Raw genomic sequence first — 24,117 nt, 5'->3', positions numbered from 1 at the left:
GATGATACTAAGCATAATATAAATTAGCTCCAACTAGTGGCCAAACGTAACATTTTAAAGTGTCATTAAACCCAAATCATTATAAATTGTGATTATTATATGTTATATTACATTGTGTGCATACTCACATTTGTTTTCTGTAGATGGCACAAAATTGATTGCAACAGTGTGATCGGCTGCATGTGTGCTAAAAAGGCCCAAACAGCTGAGCTGTGGGAAGTAGGCCGAGAGATAACCGCTTCACAAAGCGATGGAATAGGGTGGCTTCTCTCTACTGTTTCATGATGGCTGCTTTGTCGGGGTTGTGCCTCCCCCCTCACTTTCCTCCTCTGCTCTATCTGGCACCCAAGTTGCGTCAGTGACCTCATCATCACCCCCTCCATCCTCGTTATCGCTGGAGACAACTTGGCAATACACTGTGGCGGAGAGCTTGGTTCAGATGTGCACTATGTACAGAGCGCACGGTTCAGGAGTGTACTACGTACGGAGAGCACGGTTCAAGAGTGTACTACATACAGAGAGTGCAGTTCATGAGTGTACTACATACAGAGAGCACGGTTCAGGAGTGTACTGCGTACAGAAATCAGAGTTCAGGAGTGTACTATGTACAGAAAGCAGGGTTCAGGAGTGTACTATGTACAGAAAACAGGGTTCAGGAGAGTGTTCTACGTACAGAGTGTACGGTTCAGGAGTGCACTATGTACGGAGAGTATAGTTCAGGAGTGTACTATGTACGGAGAGTACAGTTCAGGAGTGTACTACATACAGACAGCATGGTTCAGGAGTGTACTACGTACGGAGAGCACAGTTCAAAAGTGTACTACGTACAGAGAGTGCGGTTCATGAGTGTACTACGTACAGAGAGCACAATTCAGGAGTGTACTATGTACAGAAAGCAGAGTTCAGGAGTGTAGTACAGAAAACAGGGTTCAGGAGTGTTCTACCTACAGAGAGTACGGTTCAGGAGTGTACTATGTACAGGGAACTCAGTTCAGGAGTGTACTACGTACAAAGAGCACGGTTCAGGAGTGTACTACCTACAGAGAGCATGGTTCAGGAGTGTACTACCTACAGAGAGCACAGTTCAGGAGTGTACTACGTACAAAGAGCCAGACCGAGTGTAGCCCTATCCTACCAGGAGGCATCAGAACTTTGGACAGCTTAGGGAGAGCCTGCCTTCAACTGGGGACAAGCCTTTTGCAAGGCCAGATTCAACCCAGGAGGAAAGGCTCCCCCACCGCCACCGCCGTTCCTTACCAATCACATCCAGGAGCAGTACTAACTGGCCGCAGATCCAGTTTTCTCGCTCCCTTCAAACTGGTAGGGGCGGACCCATTCAAATCAGGAAGGCATTGGAACCATCCGGCTTTCTCTGGTTTGGCCTACTCCGGTCCTCCAGTTACGCCCAGAGCGCCCCGGTTAACTTCGGCCACCACCGATACTAACCTTCAGGTTCCATTCCAACACTGATAAGAACAGATACTACACTTGATTTTAGCCAAAAGGCCGAGAAGCATATCAAGACATTTTGGACAATTTCATGCTCCCATTGGATTGGCCCCTTCCTGTTCCAACATGACTGCGCACCAGTGCACAAAGCAAGGTCCATAAAGACATGGATGAGCAAATTTGGGATGGAGGAACTTGACTGGCCTGCACAGAGTCCTGGCCTCAACCCAATAGAACACCTTTGGGATGAATTACAGTGGAGACTGTGAGCCAAGCCTTCTTGTCCAACATCAGTGCTTGACCTCACAAATGCGCTTCTGGAAGAATGGTCAAACATTCCCATAGACACACTTCTAAATCTAGTGGACAGCCTTCCAAGAAGAGTTGAAGCTGGTATAGCTGTAAATAGTGGGCCAACTCAATATTGAACCCTACGGACTAAGACTGGGATGTTGTTAAAGTTCATGTGCATGTAAAGGCAGGTGTCCCAATATTTTTGGTAATATAGTGTACATTCCTGTAGCTACTGGTCCCAGCACTACCTCTTCAGGCACTGCCAACCTGCCTGGCTGGAGGTATCTAGTAACGGCCATTTTGAGTAAGGACGACAGAGGAAAAATATATATACATGTAGAGAAGAATACACATAGAAAAATATTTTGCTTAATTCACAAGTGTTCATCACATTCCTTCACAAGCCCCCCTAAAATGGCTATTTTTTTTCTTCTGTGCCTCATACTAAAGTGCCTACTCACCTGGCCCAATCTCCTCCGGAACTTTTTTAGGGCTGTACATAGAGTAGAGCAGTAACTAGTTCACTACCCCCCTCGATACAGCCTGGAGAGGGCAGTCAGGTGCTATCTATCCCTATAACCCTATAGAACTGTGAAATTATGAACAGGGAGTGACTGTAGAGGGGTGAAGGGTTTGTCCTCTTCCATCATAAGGCGGTCTTCTTCTTCTTGGTGGAGAAATGTAGGTGTGCTACAGCTTTGCTCATTAGCTTCTTTATAAATGTTAGAATACAGCATACAATCAGGGCTAAAAGAACTAGGATTATCAGTACTGTTACTCCTATCTAGGCGAGCGCCTTCTGCCACCCACTCATCCAGCTAAAATATTGATCCCAAGGGTCTGTAATACCTGAGTTCTTCAACTCAAATGACAGATCTTCCAATTTCTTTATAGCTAGAGTAACCTTACCATTTGGACCAGTGTTATCAGGAAGGTTATTATGGGGAGCAAAGACTCAAAACCAGCTTTAACCTGATCCCTAGCTTGGAATTCATCTGGGACCCCCCCTTGGGACCCCTATGGCTTCTATGTACACATGAGGATCAAAGCTTCCAGCGGGAGTTGCTCGCTTCCTCCTGTGGTTGGGTGCTGAGTCAGTGTATTTATCAGGGGTATTATACTACAAAGATCAAAAAAATAAATAAATAAATAAACGTAACCACTTATGTGCTGGATGAATTGTAACAAAATGTAGCGACACCATTTGTCTTAGCGATGGCCGCCCGTTTGAGTACCTGTTTTGATGATAATCACCTGCTGAGCTTTTATCAAACTTGTAAGAAAAAAGGATATACAGCACAATCATTGTGCTGCCAGCAGGATCTTGTCTTCAGGAGATTGGGCTTTCTTGCAGTGAAAGGCGTGTATCCAGGTGCTTCGTATTGGGGATCAAGTGAATTTTCCTTGTGAATTTCTTCACTAACACCCAATCTCCTGGCTGAAGACTGTGGGTTCCCGAGTCTGTTTCTGGATCTGGAATGGAGGAAAATACTCGAGAATGGATATTAGTTAAGGCTTTAGACAAATATGTAACATAACAAGTTAACATATCAGATTGTAACTGCGACTGCTGTGGGGAGTAACAGCCAAGTCTGGGGCTGAACCAAACAAAATGGGTGTGTCTGACACTAAACAGGGCAATAGGCAAACTGTCTGGTCAACTCATGTTAGTCTATTGGGCCATCTTTAACATCCTGTTCTTTAGAATCCCATTCATCCTTTCTACCTTCCCACTACTTTGAGGGTGGTATGGGGTGCGTAAAGCCAACTGAACTCCCAGTGCTGCCCAAATCTCTTTTTGTTAGGGTTGCTGTGAAAGCTGGGCCCTGATCGCTCTCTATCACCTTTGGGACCCCAAATCTACATACTATCTCACTAAGTAGTTTTTTCGTTTGTGACTGCGTAAGGGTTTTTCCAAATGTTTCTGCGGTGTCTTTTCTGTCCTCCTTGTCTTTCGTATTCTTCTCCTTTGTCGATCCATTCCAGCTTTTCATCTGTGTGAGACGCCCTTGCATAGAGGCTAGGTATAATCTGTCAGATGGCACATGCACTGCCAAAGGCATCTGCACTGAGGATTCACTCTGCTCTTTAGCCGCTTCGGCCGTTTTTCGTTGGTTTGGCCGCTTTATCCGCCAAGTGGTTTCCCCTGGCTTCTTGAGAATTCAGCTTGCCATGTGTTTTAACCTTCAAGACAGCCACTTGTTCCAGTAGGAGTAGTGCATCCATTAAATCCTTGATGGCAGGACCATGTTTCACCGATGTTCCGGCCGCTGTCAGGAACCTTCTAGCTCTCTGGATGATACCAAAATCATCTGCTTGTAGGCTTTCAAATTCAGAAGTCACAGCATAACCTGTGTGGTACTTGCCTCCTTCATCTGCATATCTAGAGCCATCCACAAAAAGTGTGTAGTCAGGGTTTTCCAGAGGAATTTCACTCACTGTAGGGAGATATGGTCAGGGTTTTCCAAGCGCAGCATTTCAAAGCAGTCATGTGGAGTGACATAGGGATCTCCTTCTTCACCTTCTCCTTCTCCCCCCTCGAAAAACAGCAGAGGGGTGGCCGGGTTGAGAGTGAGACACCTTCGGAGGGTCATGTTGTCAGGAAGTAGGAGGGAGACTTGCAGCCATAGATGTCTGGCCGGGGACAGGTGTCGGAGTTGCACCTGAGTTAAGATGGCAGCAATGTCATGCGGTGCCAGAAGAAGCAGGGGGTGTGCTAACACAAGGTCTGAAGTTTTGTCTAAGAGTGCTGGGGCAGCAAAGACAGCCCTTAGACAGGAAGGACCACCTCTAGCCACGGGGTCTAGGCGGCAAGAGTAGTAACCAATGGGTCTAGTCCGTCCTCCATGTTCTGAGCAAGGACCCCTGTGGCGTGGCCATTCTTCTCCGACACAAACAGTTTGAAGAGTTTCTCATAATCTGGAAGGCCCAAAGCAGGAGCTGTGGATATTGCGTGCTTCAGCAGAATAAAATTGTCCAGGGCCTCGTTTGACAGGGTAAATGGCACGGACTTGAGAGCATCATAGAGTGGTTGCATGAGAATTGATGCATCAGGGATCCATGTGTAGCACCACCCCCGCAGGAGCTGCTGATTATATTATTGGGTCTACACCCTGCCTAACAACCCAATCAAATTGGCTCGATCCCTCCTCAGGCACAACTGACCCAGAATAGGACTGGACTATCAAATAGATACACAGGTTGGAATACAATACTTCACTATGCAACAATACCTTGTTACCTTCTTGAATAGTAGTCCTTCTGGGTGACACAATGGAACAACGCACAAGATTGTAATTAACCAAACTTAGTTTACTATATATCAAATTGAATAGGGGAGATACAATACAATACAATACAAGTCCATAAAAGGTTATTTAAAACAGCTTTAAAAAGGTAAAAGAATACCCCCACACTCCTCCTGCATTAAGGCTAGACACAGTACCAGGTAGGTGGGCCTATCTGAGTCCCTCCCCCAGAGTTCTCTTCTTTCTTGTTGATCTTCGCTAGCAAGGTTATTGAATAGAGCTCATTTGTAATCCAGATTAGGAATAAAGATCAAGAGAGAGAAAACAACGAGCTGTTAGTTGTCACCGCAGGGTGTCTGCGTAACTGAGCAATAACTTCTGCGAGAGAGATAAGCCTCTGGCAACTCCTTTACAGACCTTATTGTTTGTCTATGAGTCTCCTGAGAGAGTATGGTGATAAACCCCGGGGTTTTATCACCTCCTGCTGCGCTACCGCTATCTGTAGATAAAACTGTCTCTTCAGCAGATAAAGTCAGTTATTGGGCATGTGCCCTCTCACCAACAGAAGTTTCTCCTTCGCGCGCTTCCACTGCGGTCTCAGTCCTTTGGCTATATGCCAGCCGCGCGGGGTCCTTCTGGCGGATGACTTCCGGTCTCGGCAAACAGCAGTATGACCTCCAGGAATGTGCCTCGTGCTTGAGATGGGACGGTTCCACGTCGTCCCTCCAGGCTAAAAGGCTCTGGCCCAATATCCAGTGTCAGTCCTTCACTCTCGCTCGCTGGTTCCTCAGAGTCCAGCGCAGAAAGGGCCCCCCTTCGCGCGCTTCTCTCTCCTTTAAATAACCTCCCCCATAGTGCCGTGCGGTGCAGCCGTGCACCCTGGATCTTGCAAAGCAGCCTGGGAGATGTAGTTTCTTCATCTTGTGAAAAGGAAGTCACAGCCCGGGAAATTCCATGCAGCTACCACTAGAGGGAGCCTAGTTCCTGGATCTTGCAAAGCAGCCTGGGAGATGTAGTTTCTTCATCTTGTGAAAAGGAAGTCACAGCCCGGGAAATTCCATGCAGCTACCACTAGAGGGAGCCTAGTTCCTTCCCACATATCAAACAGTGTCTTTAGGCATGTTTAACCCCGCTACACACTCCCCCCACTTGAGAAACTTTGGTCCCCAAAGAGGTCAACAGTATGTACCCTAGTGCATAGGTTGGCATTATACAACAAAAACATTAACATTTTGCTGAAATAAGTCAATCTGAATACATCCAATTTTGTATTCTAATAGCAGTGCAACAGTAAAACGATAAAGTGCAATTAATAAGCAAATAAGTGATTTCTACAGTGTTAATATAGTGCTGATTTCTAGTGCTTTTATATAGTGCTCCTTTAAAAAGCACATGTGCCTTTGCAATTTCTTAAACACTTACATCTTAAAGTTTGTGTTGAAAAAAAAACATCAAAAGGTGAGAAAGAGAAAAAAACATATAGTGAGGTCAGAGCAACAAAATGTGCGCAAACATTAACTCACAAAGTAAACCAAATTGTGAACATCAAAAACTGTGCTTATTATAATGGCCAAACCCAATATCCTTATGTACAAACTTAAATGCAAACGTTTTCTACTTCAATACTTTGTTCTCATGATCTCTCACAGACCCCCCAAAACTTGGGTGGCTTGTACAGTTGTGCCTGGGGGTGAGCTAGGGTTGTCCCCCACCAAATCTACAGTGGAGGAACTAGGCTGGTCAGGAGATCTTTTGGAGGTAAAAACAGCTTCTTCCGAACATTCACCCAATTGATCATAGGTCAGTCTCTTAGGTGGGTGAATGACTCTCCTTTCCCTCTGTTCCCGTGGAGGCATGCTCTCAGAGGTGCTAGGATCAGGCACTTCCGAGGATTCTTCAATGTCCCCCTCCTCATGTTCCAACACAGAGGAACCTGATGGTTCAAGAGAGGTCAGTTCTTCTTCAGAGAAGGGTGCAACCTCCTCCTCAGGATCTTCATCCTCAGCTGCTTCTTCTGGAAGCATATGAAAGGGTATGAATTCAGGGGCTTCTGCCCGAAGGGCTCCTCTATCAGCCAAGTCAGATGAAGACAGGGAGGCAGGTGTGGGTTCTGGCAACTGAGATGACCACAACCAGTCGGGTACCTCCTCTTCATCTTCCAAATCTTCAGATGGAGAACTTCCCTCTCCCTCATCTGGGAGCGTCGTCTGAGATCTGGTAACTGGTCTGGACCGGCGAGAAGTCGAAGGGGCCTCTGACAAGTCTTCCACAGGGGGCATACGAACCGCTTCAGAGAGAGGCAGCAAATGGTTCCGATGCCAAGCCTTCAATGGACCCACACTTCCTTCAGGCCGAATTTGGTACACAGGAAGGTTTGGCAGTTGCTTGCAGATAACATAAGGTTGGGACTTCCAGCGGTCTGCCAACTTGTGTTTTCCCGGGACACCCAAGTTTCTCAACAAAACCCTGTCCCCTGGTTGCAGGTCATGGATCCGAACTTTTAGGTCGAAATTTTTTTTATTCCGCAGTCCACGTTGATCAGATGTGGCCTGAGCCTTGTCATAGGCCGCTTTCAGACTCTTCCGCAGTCGGTCCACATATCCTCTATGCGATGCTGAAGAGGTATGATCAGGCGAAATGCCAAAGGCCAAATCCACTGGCAACCGAGCCTCCCTTCCAAACATCAGCCGATAAGGGGAATATCCAGTAGCATCACTGACAGTGCTGTTGTAGGCATGCACAATGGCAGCTACGTGCTTGCCCCAATGCTGTTTCTTCTCTGAGCTCAAAGTCCCCAACATATCCAAAAGAGTCCTGTTAAATCGTTCAGGCTGGGCATCCCCCTGTGGATGGTAGGGAGTGGTTCTAGTCTTTTGAATGCCTAACATATCTAACAGTCTCTTGATCAGTCTGCTTTCAAAGTCCCTTCCCTGATCAGAATGGAGGCGTTGTGGTAACCCATAATGTACAAAGAACTTCTCTACAAGAACTTTGGCTACCGTTGAGGCCTTCTGATCCCTTGTTGGGAATGCTTGAGCATATCTGGTAAAATGGTCTGTTACCACAAGGACATTCCCCTGGCCACTCAGATCAGGCTCTAAGCAAAGGAAATCAATGCACACCAGCTCCATGGGTCCCTGACTTTGTAGATGGCCCATTGGGGCTGCTTGACGTGGCAGAGTCTTCCTCTGTATACACCGGACACAAGAATGACAGTATCCTTCAACTTCGGCCCTCATACAAGGCCAGTAGAACCTGTCCCTGACAAGCTGAAAGGTTCTTTCGGGCCCCAGATGGCCATGATTATCATGAAGAGCGGCCAGAACTCCCTCTCTGTATTTAGCTGGTAAGAACAGTTGCCACTTCTCCTCCAGATCTTCAGATGGACCTCTCCGGTAGGCCACTCCTTCTCTGATCTGTAACCGGGTCCACTCTCTATGTAACAGACGGGCCCCCTGAGGGGAGTCAGTTAGAAGCAACTCAGGGCTCTGGATCTCCAAGGCTTCCAAAAGAAGTTTTCCCAAAGGGTCTTCCAACTGCTCCTTCCGCAAGTCCCTTTTGGACAGCCGGGGCAAACCCTCCCCTTCAACCTGGGTCACCTGGCAGTAGCATTTGGGTACTCCGATAGCCGAAACCCCAATCTCTTCTGCTCTTGACCCTCCTCGGGATCGAAATTCAGTTCCCTGATATAGGGCACGCACCCCTTCTGGAGCCAAATGAGTCCATTCTTCCGCAGGTTCCTGTGGAACATGCAACCTTCTGGATAGGGCATCTGCATCCCTATTTCCGATTCCTGGCCGATACTTCAGGCCAAAATTGAAGCTAGAGAGGGCAGCCAACCATCGATGTCCTGTTGCATCCAGCTTGGCCGTAGTCAACAGATAGGTGAGGGGATTATTATCTGTCTTGACAATGAATTCAGCTCCGTACAGGTAGTCTTTCAATTTGTCAACCACTGCCCACTTCAAGGCCAAGAATTCAAGTTTGTGAGTAGGATAATTCCTTTCAGCAGGCAGTAGGCTTCTGCTCACATAGGCAACAGGTCGCAGATGACCCTCATGCTCCTGATAAAGTACCCCCCCCAGCCCATCTCGGCTGGCATCAACATGCAGTTCATATGGTTTTGTGGGGTCCGCATAGGCCAACACAGGGGCAGTGGTTAGGGTTTCCTTCAGCTGGACAAAGGCCCCTTCGCATTCCGGGGTCCACTGATCCTGGATGGATTCCTTAGCCTTCCGGGGGCCCATGGTGGACTTCGCCGGCTTTACCAACTCAGGGACATCATCTTCTTCATTCTTCAGGAGCTCATTTAGGGGTCGGGCAATCTGGGCGAACCCCTCCACAAACCTCCTGTAATAGGAGCAAAAGCCCAAAAATGACCGGAGTTCGGTCACATTTGTGGGTCTCGGCCAGGAAGCAACAGCATCCAGCTTGTCCGGGTCAGTGGCCACCCCTTCTTCAGACACGATATGGCCCAGGTAATGGACCGAGGACTGATAGAATTGGCACTTCTCAGGAGAAAGTTTCAGACCTTCTTCATGTAGCCTCTTCAAGACCTTTTCCAACCTCTCCTCATGTTCTTCTAAAGTTCTGCCAAACACGATAACATCATCCAAGTATACCAGTACCTCTATCAAATTCATATCTCCAACGGTCCTCTCCATCAGCCTTTGGAAGGTAGCAGGGGCCCTGGACAACCCCTGAGGCATGCAATTGAACTCAAAGAACCCCACAGGGGTGATGAAGGCTGTTTTCTCCCGATCTTCAGGGTGCATGGGGATCTGATAATACCCACTCTTTAAGTCCATCACACTGAACCACTTCGCCCCTGACAGACTCTGTAGGGCATCTTCGATTCGAGGAGTGGTATACTGGTCTGGGATGGTTCTTCTGTTCAGCGTTCGGTAGTCGATACAAAGCCTCAAAGATCCATTTTTCTTCCGGACTACCACTATCGGGGAAGCATACGGGCTCCTGGATTCTCGGATAATCCCGATCTTTTTGAGCTCTGCCAGCTGTTGACGTAGATCTTCTAAGTCACCTAAGGGGACTCGCCGGACTCTCTCCCTGAAAGGCTTGTCCTCACTCAGGCGGATCTTATGAGTAGCGCTCCTGGCACATCCCACGTCAAACTCGTCCTTAGAGAATATTTCCCTACATCGAGCAAGTTGTGCCTTGGCCCTCTTCACCCATTCCGGCGGGAGGGCAGCGTTTCCAGAGCAAAGCTCCTCTATAACCGCTTCACCCTGTTCCTTTTCTTTGAAATCAATGGGGGCAACTGGGGTAGCCGGGTTGACTTGGCCCAGGAGCACTCTGGCCGGTACCTTCACTGGTGTAATAGAGGTGTTTCTGACACTCACTAAAACCTTTCCACGGTTTTCCTGTAACACCTTCAAAGGGATCACCTCAGGGATCACTTCTATCCCTCTCTGTCTCTCCTTTTGACCTGATTCAAAGATAATGAAGGGACCCGGCTGTTGCCATGTGAGTTTAACAGAAGCCTTAAAACAGGCCACCTCTCCTGGCTGTAAGACCTTTTCTGCTCTATCCAGCTTCCAGAGTCGTCCAACTCCTTCTGCGGGGGTCTCTTGCTCCAACACTAATCGTTGGTAGGCCTGCCGTAGCATGGGATGGATCCTTGGCGCCTGAGCATCTTGTCCCTGGACCAGTTGTATCAGAAGGCGCCTTACCAGGTCAGTGTTTGTTCCTACGATGAGAGAGCTTTTGTTGGCCCCTGGTGGACGAGGACAGACCACCGCTAAGGTGTCGAAGGTTTCCGCTTCACCAGCCACTGATGGATCAAAGGTCAACTTGATTGGCAGATACCCGTCATAGGGAAAACTTTGGGTCCCAATACCCCATATCTCCAGATCTTCCAACTTCTGCAAAGGTAGATGGGTAAGATATTTATCATAGAAGTCTCTATACAAAAGAGTCACCTGGGCCCCTGTGTCAAGGAGGGCTCTTGTGTAAATTCCTTCCACCTGAACCGAGACCACTGGGGAGGGCCCGACCAAGTTAGTTGGGAATTCTCTTGATGTAGCCTGGTTGTCTGATTCAGTTCTCTGTACCCTGGCCCTCTTCTCCTTTTTCTTCCTTGATCTGGGCCCCCGCTGAACCCGGTGTGCATTGACTTTCCTTCCCTCAGTAACCCGGAGTCTAGAACTGGGGGTATTATATTTGGGTCTGACCCCCTGACTCAGTTTCCCTGATCCTGCACCACTTCTGGAGTCCCTTAAGACTGGCGGACACCCGGTTGACTCCTTCACCGGTGTCCTCTGAAGTTTCCCGCTGGCTCGCGAGGTTTCGCGGCAGCATTTCCTGAGCTGGGACATACCCTTCTAACATGCCCAACTCCCCCGCAGTTGAAACAAGTTAACAATCTTGCAGGTCGTGGCTCTGGATCTGTGCTGAGACTAACAGGTTCATCTGGCCTCTCCGATATACTCCCCTTGGGTAGAGTGGATACCTGACCAGTCAGGATGGACACCATTTCTATCAACTGAGACACTTGGGTCTTTAGGAGTTCAACTTGAGAGTCACCCTCTTCCACACTTATCACTCCAACCCGGGCAGTTGAGTCAAACTGCCGACTTTTCTTCTTGTTGTCCAACATAACCTCTTCCTCTCTGACCATTCGAATCAGATCGGGGTATTCTAGAATGCCGCCATCTCGACGAGTTCGTAACAGTATGGCAATGGGATCTAAAGGTTGAGCCCCTTTCAGAACCTGTCGTGCACGAGTCTCATCTATTTTCCGGTGGTCTATTCCTTTCTTTAACAGAATCTGGTGGATAATCCTATCCAGACGTTTAATGAATTCGGACAACTTCTCCCCCTCTTCTTGATAACAGTGGTCCAACTGGTAGAGAAGTTCAGCCGCGTTCTCCGTCCGACCAAACACATCTTGCAGAATGTCCAAATAATCCTGTGCAGTGCAGTTCTTCTTGCTAAGCTTTAGATTACGTACAGCCTCTAATGCAGGTCCCCTTAAACTCTCTGTGATTCTCTGCTTCTTGTGCTGTTCTGGTACCTCCCATTCCTCCAAAGCCTGAGTGGCGGTATCTAACCACTCTTCGAACCCATCTTCTGCTGAAGGCACAGGCTGTTTCCCAGAGAATGTCCGGAGCTTCCTATATCCAGTCATCAAATAGCTCGAGGAGTCCCTACTACATTTTGCCACAATCTCCCCAAGAACAGCACACAGTTCTGAGCTAAAAGTCGACAAAGGTGATGACTCAGGATGCCCTTCTTGGACACCTTTTTCTTGGCTGGATACCCCAGGGGTGGTGGATGAGGGACCCGCAATAGGAACTCCTGGATGTATCAGGAAAAGTTCTGTTTGGTCAGTAGTTTTTACACTGTTTCCGTTGAAATAATCAGGGACCCCCTTCCTCCACTCACACAGTGCATACGTGTGTGGGACAGTGGTGTCAGTTTTCATGTCAATCACCCAAAATTTCCTGTCTGTGGATAGTGCCCTCAAAACAGGGAGAAGCTTTTCTTCAGTCCAGGCTTCTCCCTTGATTTCAACCACCAGGCCATTTTCCACTATGACATTCTCTTCCTTGCACCACTCAGCAGCAGCGACAGGATCCATTTCTGCGTGGGAGGGGATTCTATGGCTGAGAGGGTTGTATTGCAGGACTGTAGAAATCCCGGACGAGCCCCCACGTGTAGCACCACCCCCGCAGGAGCTGCTGATTATATTATTGGGTCTACACCCTGCCTAACAACCCAATCAAATTGGCTCGATCCCTCCTCAGGCACAACTGACCCAGAATAGGACTGGACTATCAAATAGATACACAGGTTGGAATACAATACTTCACTATGCAACAATACCTTGTTACCTTCTTGAATAGTAGTCCTTCTGGGTGACACAATGGAACAACGCACAAGATTGTAATTAACCAAACTTAGTTTACTATATATCAAATTGAATAGGGGAGATACAATACAATACAATACAAGTCCATAAAAGGTTATTTAAAACAGCTTTAAAAAGGTAAAAGAATACCCCCACACTCCTCCTGCATTAAGGCTAGACACAGTACCAGGTAGGTGGGCCTATCTGAGTCCCTCCCCCAGAGTTCTCTTCTTTCTTGTTGATCTTCGCTAGCAAGGTTATTGAATAGAGCTCATTTGTAATCCAGATTAGGAATAAAGATCAAGAGAGAGAAAACAACGAGGTGTTAGTTGTCACCGCAGGGTGTCTGCGTAACTGAGCAATAACTTCTGCGAGAGAGATAAGCCTCTGGCAACTCCTTTACAGACCTTATTGTTTGTCTATGAGTCTCCTGAGAGAGTATGGTGATAAACCCCGGGGTTTTATCACCTCCTGCTGCGCTACCGCTATCTGTAGATAAAACTGTCTCTTCAGCAGATAAAGTCAGTTATTGGGCATGTGCCCTCTCACCAACAGAAGTTTCTCCTTCGCGCGCTTCCACTGCGGTCTCAGTCCTTTGGCTATATGCCAGCCGCGCGGGGTCCTTCTGGCGGATGACTTCCGGTCTCGGCAAACAGCAGTATGACCTCCAGGAATGTGCCTCGTGCTTGAGATGGGACGGTTCCACGTCGTCCCTCCAGGCTAAAAGGCTCTGGCCCAATATCCAGTGTCAGTCCTTCACTCTCGCTCGCTGGTTCCTCAGAGTCCAGCGCAGAAAGGGCCCCCCTTCGCGCGCTTCTCTCTCCTTTAAATAACCTCCCCCATAGTGCCGTGCGGTGCAGCCGTGCACCCTGGATCTTGCAAAGCAGCCTGGGAGATGTAGTTTCTTCATCTTGTGAAAAGGAAGTCACAGCCCGGGAAATTCCATGCAGCTACCACTAGAGGGAGCCTAGTTCCTGGATCTTGCAAAGCAGCCTGGGAGATGTAGTTTCTTCATCTTGTGAAAAGGAAGTCACAGCCCGGGAAATTCCATGCAGCTACCACTAGAGGGAGCCTAGTTCCTTCCCACATATCAAACAGTGTCTTTAGGCATGTTTAACCCCGCTACACATGCCCTGCAGTAAAATATGAGTCCAAGAAAGGCATGCAGTTGTTTAGCTGCTTTTGGTGGAAGAATATTCTGGATTGCAGCTACTCGGTCTGATGCGATATGTCTTGTGCCTTTAGAAATGCAGTGTCCTAAAAAGGTGACAGTCTTGGAACACCACTGTATTTTCTCTTTGGAGGCCTTACAGCCTTGTTCTGCAAGGTAGCATAGAAGACTTTCTGAAGTTTCTTCAGCAGCGGGGTAGTCTTCTGCATAGAGGAGAAGAGTCACTGTAGGTTGTTCCTGTTGCCAGGTATCAGGAACAGAGGTTATGGCTTTGGCAAATTGGCTTGGAAATCTTGGACCATTTTGTATTTCTCTGGTTCACCTTTTGGGATCCGTTTCTTCACTGAGAACAAAGGTGTGTTGCATTCAGAAGTACAGGGTAGCAAAGAACCATTAGACACAAAGGTCTCAACCTGTTTTGAGATAGCTTCGGATTGAGCTAGCTTCAACGGGTCCAGTCTCTCTGGAGGCGTGATTTTCTAGGTAGGAGTGCCCCAGGTTTTAGTTACACCATGACTGGCGGAACTTTAAAGTGATCGATGTCTTCCGGTTCAGTGGACCATAGGCATGCAGGGATCCTGCCAAGTACTTCAGTGGTACTGAACTTGAAGTTGTCGCTTCACGGAGTGTCTTCATGAGAGGCAAAGAACACAAGGCAGATGAGTCTTCTAAGGATAGGGGAGTATGTAGCTTCACTCCTCCTTCGGGCGTAAAAAAATAATTGAGGCCTGTAGCCCGGACAGCGAATCAGCTCCTAGCAGATGCAAGGGGCATGTAGAAGACACCACAAATCTGGCAAGCAAATCAGGAAATGTCCCCACTTGGATTGGCTCAGTAAGAGAACTAGGTAAATTTCTTGTAGCTGTACTATCATGTGGTATAGGGGCATTTGCTGTGTTTCTGGGTCAGGCAGACTTGTCATTAAGGTCGCTGTTTGTGATGGGGTTAAATCATCGGGTGCGCTTGTCACCTGCGGTTGGTCGTCCCAGTCGGATGTGTCTTCATCACTAGTATATTGGACCTGTAATCCAGGGAGGATGGGAGTGTTAGAACAGGGAGGATTGGATATAGACCTTTGTTAGGCCTTCCGGGTATACCAAGATGGCCGTCTGCAGGAACTGTACTGGGCGGGGCAGGAAGTGAAGACTTGACTGCACCAAGATGGCCATCCGCAGGAACTGTCCCTGTGGGTTGCGTTTGAGTAGGAGTGGTGTGAAGATAATGGGCGGCAGGCGGAGAGTAAGGACCCTCCCCTTTATTTCTCCAGACGCCATTATAGGGCGGGGGCTTATTGTCTTTACGATTGACTTGATAATACTCATACATGATGCAATTTACAACCTTGATCATCATCTTTCTTAGCTTCTACGATCCATCATTCGTTATGCAAGTTCTTAGCTGTTCTCACACAACATTCCTTTTTGTTCTGTTATCAGCGTATGCTGCTACTCCTATGGTTGCTCTGCAGCCTGTCAGCACTTTTGTTTGTTTGAACTCACAAACTTTCCCTTCTCTGGTTTGCGAATATGCTGATCCATATTCCTCTCCCCCCTCTCTCTGGGCCACCCAGCTCAAATGCAAGGTCTCTAAAGCCCCGTACACACGTACCGATCGTCGGCATACAAATGTTCATCTTTTCTCCCCGGGATGTCGGTGTCTGTTGAAAAGTGCAAAGACAGCACAAGGACAGCACAAGAATTTTGTCTGCAGACTTCAGCTGACTGCAGAAGTGATGTCATGTAATGGTTAACTTTCCCTGTGTTTTTAATTTTCTGAGCATGCCCAGTCTTGCAAATCTGCGGTCTGTCGGCCGAATTCTGTACTGACAGGCGAACAATCGTCCGTTCTGGTGTCCGCAGACAAAAATTTTCATGTTTGCACGAAAGACTTTTGTCCGCGGATTGTGCGCAGACATCTGTCGGAGGCACCATACTAACACGCGTACAATCGGCAGATCTTTCGTCCGCCGACGTTTGTATGCCGACGATCGGTACGTGTGTACGGGCCTTTACACTTTTCTGTTCTCCTGCGCTGTCTCAGCTGACGGCCGGAGGGGTCAGCACTGGTAACCAATCGCTTAACTTGATTTAAAACTTTTGGCTGTGTGCCAATTTTCAAAACTCAGACCAGGGATGACCAGAGCTGATCAGAGGTTCCCCTCCTGGAATAGAGGATGCCCCCTAAATATCTTTCAAATATTAGAAGCAGATATAGAGTTAATCTAATTTGAAACTTTTGGCTCAGTGCCAATAGGGTTCAATGGTCACACTAATTGCGGTAACCCTTTCTGTCCAAAAATAAATTCTATACCCATTACAGGAGCAAAGTTATTCACAGTTGAACCCCCCTTGGTAAGTAGCCAATTTTCAAAATTTTGTCCCAGAGCTTCCTTTTACATAGGGACCTATTTGCAAAATGTAAGTTCTCATTATCTCTAATTCTATAAAAAATAGCCTCAAAATATCCAGCCAACTACGCTCCAAAAATTCCATAAAAAAAAGTAATAATTGCATATATGTAGTAATGCTGAGGCTTATTGTCCACCAAACTCTGCGCAAGGAGTGACCCCCTCCCTCTTTCTCACGAGGGAAACAAAAGTATGCCAGCTGTGCGTGGGGGTGTACCAACAGTGCTAGTCTCAGAGAGAAGAGGAAAAAAAAAACTTTCAGGGACACACAGAAGAGAAGGAGGGGGGTTGAACTGAAAAAAAAAAAAAGACAAACTCAAAACGTAACCCCTTCCTCTCTCTGTCTCTCTCTCTCTCTCTGTTGCCCGTAGCAACCTCAAACCTGACTGGATTTATCTGTGTAACAATAACAATGTACGTTTCATTTCACAACACACACAGAACAAAACATAACTCCTGTCGTCTCTCTCTTGTCATGTGACCTCAACAGCTGACAACCCTCAGGAGATCCTTCGAATCAGTCAATCTCCTACCCCGTCCCGTAGGACGTATGTTGTAAGGTCCATCTTTTCAAGGGCAGACAGCTCACTTGAATCCAAGGCACGCTTACAACTAGTGTATCAGCCTATTGAGACACACTTCAAGCAAAACGACAGACACTGTAGACATTACCCCTGCCTCCCCTAGTGTCGGGCATCCACCTGCAGCTGGGCTTTCCCCTCAGAGGATCCAAACCTCTGAGTATCCCGTCTCAAAGGACGTACGTTGCAAATATCCGTCTTATTCAAGGGCAAAACAGCTCACTTGAATCCAAGGGCAAAACAGCTCACTTGGTGACACACAAATGCAACCTTCCAGCCTGCAGAGACACACTCACTCAGGATGGCAGACACTGAACAAACAATATACAGCCAGCAGAAATCTTACGGCGGGTTAATAAAAACAGCCCCAGGTGAGGATTACCCACCTTTTGAAACGTCTTTTCGAAAAGCACCTGAGATCTGCGATTAAGATAAGAAAGAAACAAGTCGTACAGTGGTAAGGTAAAAGTACCTACCGTACTCTCAGGGGTGCGCAAGTCCCTCTTGGTCTGTCTCATCCAGTCGCCAAACCTCCTACGCGGCTTTTCGGCAGACAAACACCTGAAGCCCCACGTTGGGCGCCATTTGTAATGGTTAAGGAACCTCAATCAGGTTCAAAATAGATTTCTTGCTGCTGGATCTGATTAAATAGGTAATTATAGTGCATGCACGGGGATATCATAGACTGACACACATTGTTCAGGTAAATGATACTACTTTTATTTCTAATGGACAGTATATTATATAGTTAGTAGGCGGTGTCATATGTTAGTACGTCATAAGCATAATATTAGCATAATACTGATTATTTGCAGCTTTCTGATTAGTCAGGTCCGTTATAAGGTGGTCTCTTTCCAGTTCATGAATGTTATCTTCTTTTGAAGGCACTGTGCCAAGGCTCCATCTTTCTTTTCACATTCCATCTCGGTGGTGGGGGGTGAGAGGTATCTAGTAACGGCCATTTTGAGTAAGGACGACAGAGGAAAAATATATATACATGTAGAGAAGAATACACATAGAAAAATAGACATTTTGCTTAATTCACAAGTGTTCATCACATTCCTTCACAGTGGTGGGGCTAAAAAATGTCCCATAACCAATCGAGATCCAGCCTGGCTCAGGCAGTCAATTTAGAAGTCCTCCTTCCCCAGGGTTTCTAGAGGCAGGCCCTCTTCAGTTGTAGCTGTATTTTTAATGTCATATGACCGGCACAGCGCCAATCAGCTCTGTGCAGACACAGATTCATACATCATCAGAGAACTAGAAACTCCTCCCCCAGGTCTTTCCCTGAGGACAGGAAAGACCTGGGAAACATCATGTGACCTCTAAACAACAATGATTAAATAAGGTACTTCGATGATTTCTTTTTTATGTTAAATGAAATACAGAGGCACAATCTTTATACATAACTACTTACTGACCGCATTACATACACTATATAACCAAAAATATTGGGATGCCTGTCTTTACACCCACATGAACTTTAATGGCATCCCAGCCTCAATATTGAGTTGGCCCACCCTTTGCACCTATAACAGCTTCAACTCTTCTGGGAAGGCTGTCCACAAGGTTTAGGAATGTGTCTATGGGAATGTTTGACCATTCTTCCAGAAGCGCATTTGTCAGGTCAGGCACTGATGTTGGACAAGAAGGCCTGGCTCACAGTCTCCACTCTAATTCATCCTAAAGGTGTTCTATCGGGTGGAGGTCAGGACTCTGCCACCTCCAAGATTGTCTGAGACCAGCCACCAGAACAGCTGCTGCAACAATCGGTTTGGAAAACCAAAGAATTTCTGCACAAACTGTCAGAAACCGCCTCAGGGAAGCTCATCTGCATGCTCGTCATCCTCATCGGGGTCTCCACCTGACTGCAGTTCATCGTCGTATCCGACTTAAGTGGGCAAATGCTCACATTTGATGGCGTCTGGCACTTTGCAGAGGTGTTCTCTTCATGGATGAATCCCGTTTTTTTTAGATCTTTGAGTTCACCCCATGAAAAATTGGGGCAAAAACAAGTGTGTTTATAATTTTGTTTAGATGACATGGAAATATGTGGACGTGTTACATAAAAAAAGGAAGTCATCTGCGAACAATGACAATTTTATCAATTTCTATCCCCCTTAGGATAGGATAAATACACACACAGCACAAGGCCGTGTTTACACTATGAGATGTTTCTCAGGGCTGCAGTTCCTCTGAGCTCCACAAGGTAGTGATCTCATTTCTACGGGGAATGTCTGGGAAATTCCCTATGGAATGCTGACAGGAAGTGATATCAGGTACAGACAGGAAGTTCCGGGTGAGAGGTGAGTCGGGAGGAAGTAGAGAGAAGACATTGCTGAGGCTGGCAGCAGAGGAGGTAATAAGATCTTATTTTCTATTTACACCCAGTAACCCCCCCCCCCGTCATGTCTGTCCTCTTCCTCCATAGTCACTGTGACATCTTTTATCTCCAGCAGATGATGATACACATATATATAGTGTGGAAACCTAGATTAACCCCTTCAGGGGCAAAACATTTCCCCACTTATGGGGCCGGTGTAACGTTAGAATTACCTACCCCGTGAGAAAAACCTACCCTTGTCACTTCCGGGCAGCAACAGCTGAGCAGCGCAGCAGTGCGCATGCTCACAGCCCTGGATACCTAAAGGAACAGATGAGGATCAGACTAGTGCGCATACGCACTAGAATAAAAATATCACGGTGTACCGTGAAAAAAACCTACCCACGCGGCGGTTAAATAAAACAGCTGTGCTGTAATACGAGGCATCTGCGCTCCTGTCCCTATGACTTACCTGATCTCGGCTAGTATATATAAAAGCGGCTGGCGGCTCCGTGATTTATGTTTTCATACACCCGCCGCCGCTTTTATATTTACTAGCCGAGATCAGGTAAGTCATAGGGACAGGAGCGGAGATCGCTCGTATTGCAGCACAGCTGTTTTAATGTAACCGCTGCATTACATACAGTGCCGTACACCGGAAGTGACGAGGGGTAGGTTTTTCTCACGGGTAGGTAATTCTCACGGAACACCGGAACATTCTCTTCATTTTGGAGATGTGTCACCTTTCCCACCAATCACCTTCTCACCCCATCAGTCTATACTAACAGATTATAGGACTTTTTAGTGATGGGGGATGGGTTTTTTATTTAGATGCAATTAATATATATATATATATATATATATATATATATATTTTTTGTAAGATTCAAATAGGAATAAAGAGGGAAACATTTAATTTGAAGTAAATGTCCTGAAACCTAATTTTTCTATTATGATCCTAGTCTCAGATATTCATCATAATTGTGATGTGGGGATTGAATATAATGGGGATCTAAACAATGAGGTGAGGAGGATTCTGGGAGGTCACATGACATCACTCTTATCTCTATTAATAAAACACAGACCTGACCGGAGAGGCGAGGAGGATTCTGGGAGGTCACATGACATCAGTCTTACATAGTTGCCAACATTTGAAAAAAATTTCCAGGGACACTTTGCAGCACAGATATCAAATAATTACCACACCCACTTCCCCCGAAGCTCCACCCACTCCGCATAATCTCAGCCTACTTATCAGATTATAAATTCTAGTCAATAAAGAGAGAATTACAGGAAATAGAAAAGGGAATTTCAAACTTAAGGCCAAAGTAGCAGAGTTGGAATAATTCTCCCATTCAGCTGCACTACTTCTGCCTAAAGTTTAAAATTCTCATCACAATTCCCTGCAATTCTCTCTTTATTGAGTAGGCCGTTATAACACCAAGTTCCCACCAACAGTGCCATCATCCTTGGTATGCGATAGATACATTCGCAGCACAGCATCTATATCAAGCAGGTACATTTCTTCTCAAACACAGACCTGACCGGAGAGGTGAGGAGGATTCTGGGAGGTCACATGACATCACTCTTATCTCTATTATTAAAATACCGACCTGACTGGAGAGGTGAGGAGGATTCTGGGAATATATTTTACTATTTGTGTTCAAATCTAAAATTTCCCTCCTGTGAAGTCCGGTGATCATATGACCATCACATTGCCTCCACCTCCCTCCCTGATAGAATAGAGAAATAACAAGAAAATTCCAGAAGTCACCAAAGAGATCACTGAGCTGCTGATAGGAGAGGTGAGCGGTGCTGGGAATTCTGGGACATTATCCAGTAACAGACAAGGGATGTGTCTGGATGGTGACTGTATCATTGTGTGTGTCAGGTTCCTATAAGGTGTCAGGATGTCACTGTCTATTTCTCCATGGAGGAGTGGGAGTATTTAGAAGGACACAAGGATCTCTACAAGGACGTCATGATGGAGAATCAGCCGCTCCTCACATCACCGGGTAAGAGGAGACTTTATTGTAAAGGAGAGAGCAGTACGGAGGGTCCACCTAGATCCCCCCATCATCTGATAAACACATAGAAACAATGTATTCAGTCAGTGTGTGTGTTTCCTACAGATGGATCCAGTAATGGGAACCCACCAGAGAGATGTCCCCGTCCTCTGTATTCCTGGGATTCCACACAGGAAAGTCACACCATCCCTCACCATCATCAGGTAGATGAGGAACAATTACTGATAGTTAAGATTTATACACAGCATTTTTGTTACAATGAGTGTTTTTTTGTTCTATATTCAGAGTGAAAACCTCGGGGATTATAATATTGTTATTAAAGAAGAGTTTGAAGAGGAGGATGAGGAGTATGGAGTGATGGAGGAGTTTTCTGAAGAACACAAACATCTCTACAAGGACATCATGATAGAGCCATCAAGTAACAGGAACCCACCAGAGAGATGTCCCCGTCCTCTGTATTCCCGGGATTCCACACAGGAAGGTCACACCATCCCTCACCATCTTCAGGTAGATGATTGACAATTATTGGTTGTTATGAATTATACACAGCACGTTTGATACAATGAATGTTTTATTAAAATATTCAGAGTGGAAATCTTGAGGATTATAATATTGATGTCAAAGAAGATTATAAAGAGGAGGATGAAGAGTATGTAGTGATGGAGCATGCAGAACATGGGCTTGTGGATGTTTTATGTAATGTCACAATATTAAAGCTTAAATTTTACAGATTATTTTTTCTCTAATTTTCTTGGTTTAGGGTGAAGATCTGAGAGATATAAAAGTTGAGGGTAAAGAAGAAGAAGAAGAGAGGTATGTGAGGAATGATCAGCAGTCTATGGAGGAGGATGGAATAACGGGGACATTTATAGAGGAGGACACTCCTACAGAGATCAGCACAGGTGGGTCATTAACACTAAATACATTCCTCCACCCATACTGCTCACTGATTGGTCCAGAGTAGGGGGGGGGGACTGGGTGATATCAGCCTATAATACCCTGGTCACTTTCCTGAGCTGGAATTCACTTGGACGAGATATGGATTTATTGTGCATTGAATTTAGCTCCTTTCTGTATATTTTTATGAAGCAGCTTAATAATATGATAATCTAAAGTTTCATTACATTTTTGTAAATATCCACTTTTGCTCTGCACTGTGACACATGAAACCAAGACAAGTCACCAATATTGTTTGTGATACAAAAATCGTTTTTACTCGTGATGATATATTTTTGGAGTTGGATTATTCAGTTGGCAGTGTGATCTATTTATTGTTATATACATGTGGATTTCTAAAGGGATGTACTATTGTTTTATTATGGCATTATCACCTTTTGAGGTGCTATAACGTTTTGAATAAGTACAATGGTAACTTAAAATCTCTTTGAGTTGTGTGTTATTTGATCTTTGTGAGGGCTAAAGTAGTTAGGAATGCAGCTGCAAATTGTCTTAACATTCTTGTGCACAGGATGACTTTTAGTGGTTGTTCATACTCTGTTGTACATTACATAGTCCTCATTGTTATACTACAGTGCCTTGCAAAAGTATTCGGCCCCCTTGAACTTTGCGACCTTTTGCCACATTAATGGCGCTACTAATGATTAACTTAAGGGGGCTGAATAATTTTGCACGCCCAATTTTTCAGTTTTTTATTTGTTAAAGTTTGAAATATGCAATAAATTTCGTTCCACTTCATTATTGTGTCCCACTTGATGATTCTTCACAAACAATTACAGTTTTATATCTTTATGTTTGAAGCCTGAAATGTGGCAAAAGGTAGCAAAGTTCAAGGGGATCAAATACTTTCACAAGGCACTGTAAATAATCTATGTTGTACACTACATAGTCCTGACCTCTGCACTATATACACTATGCTGTACATTACATACTCCTGACCCCTGCACTATATACTCTATGCTATACATTCCATACTCCTGATCTCTGCACTATATACTCTATGCTGTCCATTACATACTCCTGACCCCTGCACTACAGTATATACTCTATGTTGTACATTACATACTCCTGCACTATATACTCTATGCTGTACATTACATACTCCTGACCCCTGAACTATATACTCTATGCTATACATTAGATACTCCTGATCTCTGCACTATATATCCTATGCTGTCCATTACATACTCCTGATCTCTGAACTATATACTCTATGCTGTCCATTACATACTCCTGACCCCAGCATTATATACTCTGTGTTGTACATTGCATACTCTTGACCCCTGCACTAAATACATTATCTTGTGTGTTTTATAGTCCCAGTACTATATAGTCCTAACTGTTGTACAATATAAAACAATTTGTGCAATAAATAGTCCTGACTTCTGCTCTCTCCCCTCTACCCACTGCTATATATACACATAATATGTATCCTCTTTTGTTACACCCATTTTATCCCAGCTTGACATTTTATATCTGATGATTTGATTGGAGGACAGACTTTTATATGTTGATAATAATGTGATAACATCCTCAAACTTTGGAATCTTAAACAGAAAGTGATAATGAGGGAGGAGACAATAACCCAATGATGGTGGTCTTCAGGATCAGTCCAGTCTTCATCTTGGTTTTTCTTCCCCCCATCCTCACTCTCTGACCTCTGGTGGGGCTCAGCCCCGCTGTTATTCATGACTAAATCATGGACTAAGTAAGGAAGTGCGGGACTTCTTGTGTTGGGAAGATGGCAATGAGTGATAGAGGGGGTGGGGACACTCGTCCTATAATTCCCC

The 24,117-nt window shown here is 45.8% G+C and overlaps 2 protein-coding genes across 2 annotated transcripts in view; both read left to right on the top strand.

The window, feature by feature from the left end:
• Positions 1–24,117, top strand: part of LOC309550292 (uncharacterized protein) — a 979,642-nt gene that overhangs the window by 938,611 nt on the left and 16,914 nt on the right. The window contains 3 exon segments of the mRNA XM_082250695.1: positions 20,306–20,367; positions 21,286–21,358; positions 21,476–21,573. Of these exon segments, the coding sequence (XP_082106821.1) occupies positions 20,306–20,367; positions 21,286–21,358; positions 21,476–21,573 (233 nt within the window).
• The window catches only part of LOC309550017 (oocyte zinc finger protein XlCOF29-like), a gene marked incomplete at its 3' end in the record, with an annotated part of 44,978 nt that overhangs the window by 8,549 nt on the left and 12,312 nt on the right, over positions 1–24,117 (top strand). The gene's annotated exons all lie outside the window — the stretch shown is intronic.

This window comes from Pelophylax lessonae (genome assembly GCF_965119305.1).
Source record: "Pelophylax lessonae genome assembly, chromosome: 3".
Classification (NCBI taxonomy): domain Eukaryota; kingdom Metazoa; phylum Chordata; class Amphibia; order Anura; family Ranidae; genus Pelophylax; species Pelophylax lessonae.
Note: the sequence above shows the minus strand (reverse complement) of the source record. Positions and strands in the feature narration are given on the sequence as shown.